This window comes from Pistacia vera, unplaced genomic scaffold (assembly GCF_008641045.1).
Source record: "Pistacia vera cultivar Batoury unplaced genomic scaffold, PisVer_v2 Contig21, whole genome shotgun sequence".
Lineage (NCBI taxonomy): Eukaryota > Viridiplantae > Streptophyta > Magnoliopsida > Sapindales > Anacardiaceae > Pistacia > Pistacia vera.
The window spans coordinates 543324-552313 of NW_022196013.1; the positions used below are offsets into that span (position 1 = coordinate 543324).

Genomic DNA, 8990 nt, shown 5'->3' on the forward strand with positions numbered 1-8990 from the left:
TCTTGTCCTTTTGAGCTCTAGTCAAATCATTTGGCAACACGTTAGTAACTAAAAAATTGACAATATCTGCATACCATGGTGACGCCATTTCAATGGAAAACAATTGCTCATCCGTAAATTTTTCTCGCAAAGGAAGTTCATCTCTGCCACGAACCAAACGGCTAAGGTGATCTGCTACAACATTCTTTGCTCCATTTTTATCTTTAATCTCCAAATCAAAATCCTGGAGGAGAAGAATCCACCTAATTAGCCTTCGTTTTGCCTCATTCTTTGTGAGCAAGTATCTAAGAGCTGCATGATCAGAAAAAACAATGACTTTAGCACCCAACAAATATGACTGAAATTTCTCTAAAGCAAAAACAACAGATAAAAGTTCTTTTTCAGTTGTAGAATAATTTAGCTAGGCACCATTCAAGGTCCTGGATGCATAATAAATGGCGTGACACGCTCTACCAACTCGTTGACCCAAAACAGCACCTAATGCGAAATTGCTCGCATCACACATAATTTCGAAAGGTAGCTCCCAATTAGGTGGTTGTATCACTGGTGCTGTCGTCAACAATGTTTTCAACTTGTTAAATGCCTCCTTGCACTGCTCATCAAACTGAAAATCCACATCTTTTTGTAACAATCTGCATAGGGGCAATGCATTTTTGGAAAAGTCCTTGATAAATCTCTGATAGAAACCTGCATGGCCAAGAAAAAGATCGAACTTCCTGCATAGTGGCGGGGTAAGGCAAAGCTGTAACCAAATCTATCTTAGACTTATCAACCTGTATTCCCTTAGATGAAACAATATGCCCTAAAACTATACCTTGCTCTACCATAAAATGACATTTTTCCCAGTTAAGTACAAGGTTAGTTTCCATGCATCTGTCTAAAATCAGTGTAAGGTTATGCAAGCACTTATCAAATGAATCACCATAGACACTAAAATCATCCATAAAAACCTCTGTGATTGACTCAACATATTTTGAAAAGATACTTACCATACATCGTTGAAAAGTGGCTGGAGGATTGTAGAGACCAAACGGCATTCGACGGTAGGCGAAAGTACCAAATGGACATGTGAATGTCGTCTTCTCTTGATCTTCCGACGCTATGACAATCTAGTTATACACTGAAAATCCATCAAGAAAACAATAATAAATATGACCAGCTAACCTCTCAAGCATTTGATCAATAAAGGGAAGTGGAAAGTGATCTTTTCGAGTTGTTGAGTTCAACTTCCTGTAATCAATGCACACGTGCCAGCCTGTCTGAATACGTGTAGGGACCAACTCATTGTCTTGATTTTTCACCACTGTAACACCAGATTTCTTGGGGACAACTTGCACTGGACTTATCCACTTACTGTCGGAAATTGGATAAATTACCCCGGCATCTAAAAGCTTTAGGACTTCTTTTTTCACCACATCCATCATTAGGGTATTTAATCTGCGTTGCGCTTCTCGTGTCGGTTTGGCTCCTTCTTCTAGCAGAATCCGATGCATGCATATGGAAGGACTAATCCCCTTAATGTCAGCTATGGTCCAGCCAATCGCTTCCTTATGCTCGCGCAACATTCGAACCAGTTTCTCTTCTTGATTGGGTGTTAACTTCTTCGACACAATTACCGGCAGTGTCTCATTCTCTCCCAAGTACACATACTTCAAATGGCTCGGTAATGGCTTCAACTCTAGTATAGGGGCCTGCAAAACAGAAGGCAACAATTTTTGGTGAGAATCAGGCAGCTTTATAAATGAAACTCCATACCTTTCTGGAATCGATTTTAAAGAATGTAAAGCTGCCACTGTCTCCTTCAATTCTTCACTGAGCTTCATCTCTCCTTTCTACTCTGATTCCACATGTTTGAGAAGGGCAACCTCTAACTCATCTGCATTATTCAACTCAAAGATATCTTGCACCATGGAATCAATAGGATCAACAACATCAATAGCAAAAATAGATTGAACATCATTTGGATATTTCATGGCATCAAACATATTAAAACGAATTACTTCACCATCAAATTCCATCGTGAGGGTACCATCATGAACATCTATTTTTGTCCGAGCTGTATTTAGGAATGGTCTTCCTAGTAAGATAGGTGCAGGTGCAGGTGCAGGGTCAGGAGAAGAGGAATCATCCATATCCAGAATGTAGAAATCAGCCAAAAACACTAGCTCATTGATCTGCACAAGAATATCCTCAACTACCCCTTCAGGGTATGCATTAGTGCGATTAGCCAATTGGATAACAACACTAGTATCTTTCACAGGACCTAGATTTAATGAAGCATAAATAAATCGTGGCATAACATTAATCGAAGCTCCTAAATCTAACATAGCTCTCTCAATCCTGGTGTTACCTATCTTATACTGAATTTTAAACATACTTTGATCCTTGCATTTGGGAGGAAGTTTTCTTTGGAAAACTGCTGACACATTTTCTCCCATTATTATCTTCTCATCACTATTCAACTTCCGCTTATTGGTGCATAGCTCCTTAAGAAATTTCGCATACCTTGGCACTTGCTTAATTGCATCCAACAGAGGTATATTCACTTCCACCTTGCGAAACATCTCCAAAATTTCTTTATCCTTCTCTTCTTTCTTTGACTTCGCGAATCTGCCAGGAAAAGGTAAAGTATTAGATTGAAGTTGAATTGAAGGGTTAGGAATTACCTTTAATTCAGTTGTAGCCTCTTCTTTCTCAATTTCATCTTCAATCTCTACTTCCTTTGCTACACTTGGACTGTCCAGTTTTGGTTCTTCCACTTTCTTGCCACTTCTTAGTGTCACTACATTCACATTCTCCTTTGGATCCACCAGTGTTTGAGAAGGCAACTTCCCTCCAACTTGAGCTTCTAAACGACTTATAACAGTTGCCATTTGACCCATCTGATTCTCCAGACTTTGAATACTAGATCTTGTATCTTGTTCAAATTGTTTGGTATTCAAAGCAAGAGACTTAACTATATCTTCCAGGGATGAGTTTGAACTTTGTGAGGCAGGTTGCTTCGGTTGAAAACTTTGTTGTTGTCTATTCTGGAAGAAATTATGTCCACCTCCTACTTGTCTATTTCCTCCATAACTGAAATTCGGATGATCTTTCCAACCTGGATTGTACGTGTTGGAGTAAGGATCATGTTGCCTCGGTGGTCCAGGAAAGTTTCTTGCTGCGTTGACTTGTTCAGTCCCTTCCTCTTGAAGTGTTGGGCACATGTCCGTTTGGTGTCCCATTGTCGAACATATCCCACAAGCTTTTACCTGTTACGCATTCCCTATCGCCAATTGTCTAACAAGAGAGGTAAGATCAGATAATTGTTGTTCAATGGAAGATGTACTTACCTCATTCACCTTTTTGGGTGGTGTATCATGTCTTGTACCAAATTGTTGGGAATTGGCAGCCATGTTTGAGATTAATTGTTTGGCAGCTTCAGGAGTCTTATCCACCAACGCACCTCCACTTGCTGCATCTATGATATTTCTTTCCATAGGCAGCAATCTTTCATAGAGATACTGAATTAGCAATTGATCACTTATCTGGTGGTGAGGACAGCTTGCACATAGCTTCTTGAATCGCTCTTAATATTCATACAACGTCTCTCCATTATATTGCCTTATCCCACATATCTCTTTCCTGATGGTGGCAGCTCTAGATGCTGGGAAATATCTTTCTAAAAACATCTTTTTCATCTCGTTCCATGTTGTGACTGTCCCTGATGGTAAATAATAGAGCCAATCCTTTGCATCATCCCCCAACGAAAAAGGAAAAGCTCGCAACTTAATCTGCTCTTTTGTCACTCTTTTCTTTTTCATGCTTGAACAGACAACGTGAAACTCCTTTAGATGTTTTTTTGGATCTTCACCTGCACGACCACGAAATGTAGGCAACAAGTGAATTAGACCAGACTTCAATTCAAAAGCAACATCTAAAGTAGGGTACTGAATACACAAAGGCTGCTGATTAAAATCAAGGGCAGCCAACTCCTTTAATGTTTTGCCAGCGGCCATCTCTTCTTCTATCTCTAAATTTGGATCATTGGATGAACTGTGGGATGTTGAACCAAGGGCTATATTGAGACCAGGAGATGAAGAACTTGCTTGATGTGACTCTTTTCGCAACTTCCATAAACTGCGTTCGATTTCTGGATCAAATTCCAACTCTCCTGTAGAATTGGATCGAGTCATAAACCACTAAAATCACCAAATTAAGCCTAAATAAATAATTAAAAAAAAATAAAATTTTTTCTTGACAGCAGCAAAAATTGGCCAAAAACCCTATTAAATGATCGAATTTGAGAACGAGAGGGTGGGGCTAGAAATTCTAGTCTTGCTCAGAATGTCGTTTTCTTCAAAACGGGTACTCGCAGCACTCCTAATTCAACCAAAATTTCTCTTAGGAATAGTACTACTGTTAAATTTTATTTTTTTTTCTTCAAAAACCTAAAAATCACAACTAAACAAAATAAAAAAACCACAACTAAGCACTGATTAAAAAAAATCACAAAAAAAAAAAAAAAAAACATAGAATATATAAAAAAAAATCGATGAATACCACTCCCTGGCAACGGCGCCAAAATTTGGTAGCGTGCCGAATGCACCAAATTAATTAACCTTACTGACCTAACTATTGAATTGTATAAAGGGCAAGCAAGGGTCGATCCCACAGGGAATGACTCGATTAATTTCTATATTCTAAAACAATAAAAACAACAGAAACGCAAATTAAACTCTAAACAGAAAACCTAACAACAGTAATGAAAGGGGGTTTGTAATCAANAAAAAAAAAAAAAAAAAAAACAACGTTTCATGAAAGAGGGTGTGAAGGGGCCTAAATGGAGGATTTAGATAAGGCCACTGATTTAGTGCAAATCGAATTGTTGGGGAAGGATGTCAAGGTACAGTTTACAAAGGAATATAGTAAATATGATATCATTGTTGGAATATATAAAATAAATTTAATGAAATTAAATGTGGTGGTGTAAGTTAAGAATTTGAAAGATGAAAGTTAGTGAATTAATAGAAAAAGTTTTAAGGTTGAAAGTGAAAAGGTGTAAAATAATTGTGGAATTCAATGTTTTCCCTATCTTATGTAGTATAAAAAAGTGTTTTTCTCCCATTTTTAACACAAAAAAATTGAGAGTTCTTTTAATTTCTTACTTTCTCCCTAGTTTTTTACGGGTTTTTTTTTTTTTTTTTTTTTTTCGTTTAACCTAACAACCTCTAATTAAATAAACCTAACAACCTCTAATTAAATAACATGTGTTTTCCTCAATTCTTCCCAGGAATCACGGAAAATCTTTCCTGGATCCTTCCTAAAAGATAGACTTCCATATTTGTCAAAATCTTATCAGATATGGAAAGCAGAATTCGTCTCCAGCTTGCACCAGGATTCTCGCTATTTGAAAGGTCGTTTCTAGGCTTGGTCACTTCATAAAAATTGTAGTCCCAGATGTGTACATGAATCTGGGCTTTTGAATCACCCATTTTCGATATCTGACGCTCTAGTTAGGCCTGTTCGAAGATTCAATACTCAGCTAAGGAATCCTTCCGCGACTAGGATTCCAGGTCCGGTTTTGCAACAACTACTGAGAACCCAAATGAACTCGGATTCTCACCCATAATATCTTCCTGAAAAGATTGATTCATCTACATTAATTTCTTTGAAGAACACTTTTGCAATCGAGGAATCTAGCTCCCTGAAAAACCTAAAAAACGCAGCACTGGTCAACAAAAATTCTGGAATTTCCTAATCTTTTATCACTTATTTCCTAAAGTCTATCCAACTATGCCAAACTCACAAAATAAACTCTAATCAACTCAAATAGGCATAAAACATAACAAAAAACATAATATGGAAGGAATAAAAATATATAAATTACACTCTTATCAACATCAATCCGAGTATACAACATGACATATATGATGGATCCAATTGTTGACCCATATGGGATCCTCTTCATTCTCTTTCTCTCATCATGTGTTTTAGGACACATATCCTTGGAGAGATGGGCACCTGTGACATCGGAAGAAATCCCTTCTTGGATTCTTCCATACTGAATCTCTTCAGTACATTTTCTATATATGTACTCTGACTTAGGCCTAGCAACCTATGCAATTTATCACAGTAGATCCTTATTCTAAGGATGTAGGCTACTTCTTCTAAGTCCTTCATGGAGAAGCACTTGGATAACCAAGTCTTTACCTACTGCAAGTTCGGTATATCATTCCTGATGAGAAGTATGTCATTGACATACAACACCAAGAATGCCTCTGCGCTCCCACTTACTTTCTTGTAAACACAAGGCTCATCTACGTTCTTGATGAAACCAAATTATTTTACGGTTTCATCAAAACGAATGTTCGAACTCCTTGAAACTTGCTTGAGTCCATAAATGAACCTCTGTAACTTGCATATCTTATTAGCTTATCCATCAAGAACGAAACCATCGGGTTGTGTCATATACACATCTTCCTCAAGGTTTCCATATAGGAAAGCTGTTTTGACATCCATCTGCCAAATTTCATAGTTGTGATATGTAGCAATTGTGAGCATAATCTGGATAGACTTAATCATGGCAACCAGCGAAAAGGTTTCTTCACAGTCAATACCATGAATTTGTTTGAAACCTTCGGCAACCAATTGTGTCTTATAGGTATGCACATTGCTATCCATGTTAGTCTTCTTCTTGAAGACCCATTTACACCCTATGGGTTTTACCCCTTCAGGTGGATCCACTAGAGACCATACCTGGTTTGGTACATGGAGTCCATCTTAGATTTCATGGCTTCAAGCCATTTAACAGAATCTAGATATGATATAATGTCTTCGTAGGTTCTAGGTTCATTGTCTTGGTATACCAATACACCGCCATACTGAGTCATAAGAAAACCATATCTCTCTGGCTTATGGCGTACTCTCCCAAACTTACGTAGCTTCTGTGCTACTTGAGGTGGTTCACTTTGATTCACAGATTATGGAGTAACCTCCTCACGATGTTCAACCACTTCTTGTGGCACAACTTTATGTCCTTGGTCTAATGTATCTTGTAGTTCTACAACTTCATCTAGTTCTACTTTTCTCCCACTAGTACCTCTTAGGAAAAATTCCTTCTCTAAGAAGACACCAGTACGAGCGACAAAAACTTTGCGCTCTTCTAGGTGGTAGAAATAATATCGTTTGGTCTCCTTAGGATACCCCATAAAAATATATTTAATAGATTTTAGGCCCAGCTTGTTCGAAGTCAATTTTTTGACATAAGCTTTGCAACCCCAAATCTTCAGATAAGACAAATTGGGTTTTCGCCTACTCCACAGTTCATATGGAATCTTATCCATAACTTTGATGGCACATGGTTAAGTAAGTGAGTCGTAGTCTCTAGGGCATAACCCTAGAATGATGCAGGTAGATAACTAAAACTCATCATGGACCTAACCATATCAAGTAAGGTCTTATTCCTCCTTTCAGACACACCATTGTGTTGGGGTGTATAACGAGGGGTGAGTTGTGAAACTATCCCACACTCTTTCAGGTATTCAGAAAACCTAGAGCTCAAGTATTCACCTCTTCGTTCTGAATGAACAGCTTTAATACTCTTACCCAACATATTATGTACTTCACTTCTGAATTGAATTTATCAAAGGCTTCAGATTTATGTCTCATAAGGTAGATGTAACCATATCTACTGAGGTCATCAATAAATGTGATGAAATACAAATATCCACTTCTGGCTTCAATTGTTAGTGGACCATATACATCACTATAGATGATGCTTAACAATTCATGTAGCCCTTTCATTTTGTCTTATGAAAGGCGATTTGGTCATCTTACCTAAAAGACATGACTCGTATACCTCAAATGACTGAAAGTCAAAAGGGTCCAAAACTCCATCTCTTTGAAGTTATGCAATACAGGTATGATTAACATGGCCTAATCTACAATGCCAGAGGTATGTTTGGGTTTGACCGCTATGTGTAGCTTTCTTTTTTTCCACATTGAGAATATCCTTATTGTTTAAATCTAGAACAAATAATCTGTTATATAACCTTGCATTTCCATATAGAATACTATTCAAACTAAAGGACAACAATCTATTAGAAATTTCAAAATGATATCTAATATCATCCAAAGCAGATACATATATAATGTTTCTTGAAATGGAAGGTACAAAATAACAATTATTAGGTTCTAACAATAAGCCGTTAGGCAATGACAAACAATAAGATCCTACAGCCAATGCAGCCACGTGTGCTCCATTTCCAACTTGTAGGTCCACCTCTCTCTTGGCGAGCAATCTACTCTACCTTAATCCTTGCACATCAGTACAAATGTGAGTACCATATCCTGTGTCAATGACCTAAGATGTTGAAGGGGAGAAGTTAAACTCAATCATGTACATACCTAAAGTCGAAGCGTCTGACTTCTTCTTGCTTGCGAGGAAAGCCTTGCAATGCTTCCTCTAGTGGCCAAGCTTGCCACAATAGAAGCAGACTATCTTTCCACCTTTTCCAATGCCACCCACAGGCTTAAGAGCATCATGTCCTTTGGGTTTGGGTTTGGGTTTGGGCTTGGGATAGGCCTTGGCTTTTCCTTTGCCCTTACCCTTTCCTTTACTGGCAGCAACCAATAAAATAGGCTTGAACTTTTTCCTGTCCTACTTCGCAGTCCTAAGTATGTTTGAAAGCTCTGATAAAGACTTCACCACCATGTTCATATTGAAGTTCAATATGAACGGTGAATAAGAGTGAGGTAATGAGTGTAGAATTAAATCCACTTGTAAGTCTGCATCCACACCAAACCCTAAAGTCTCAAGCCTCTCTATGTACCTAATCATCTTGAGCACATGAGGACCAACTTGGGCTCCCTTAGTCATTCGGCTCCTAAACAGTACTCTCGACACCTCATACTTCTCATGACAAGTATTTCCTTGAAAAAACTCCTTGAGGTGCAGAATTATGGCACCTGCATCCATATTCTCATGCTACTTTTGCAGCTCGGGTTTC

The 8990-nt window shown here is 38.1% G+C and overlaps 1 protein-coding gene across 1 annotated transcript; it reads right to left on the minus strand.

The window, feature by feature from the left end:
* Positions 1–1832: 1832 nt before the first annotated feature.
* LOC116129251 lies at positions 1833–4175 on the minus strand. Its single transcript, XM_031415001.1, is given in 2 exon segments — positions 1833–3075; positions 3259–4175. Coding segments are annotated over 2 exon segments (2160 nt in total).
* Positions 4176–8990: the final 4815 nt, after the last annotated feature.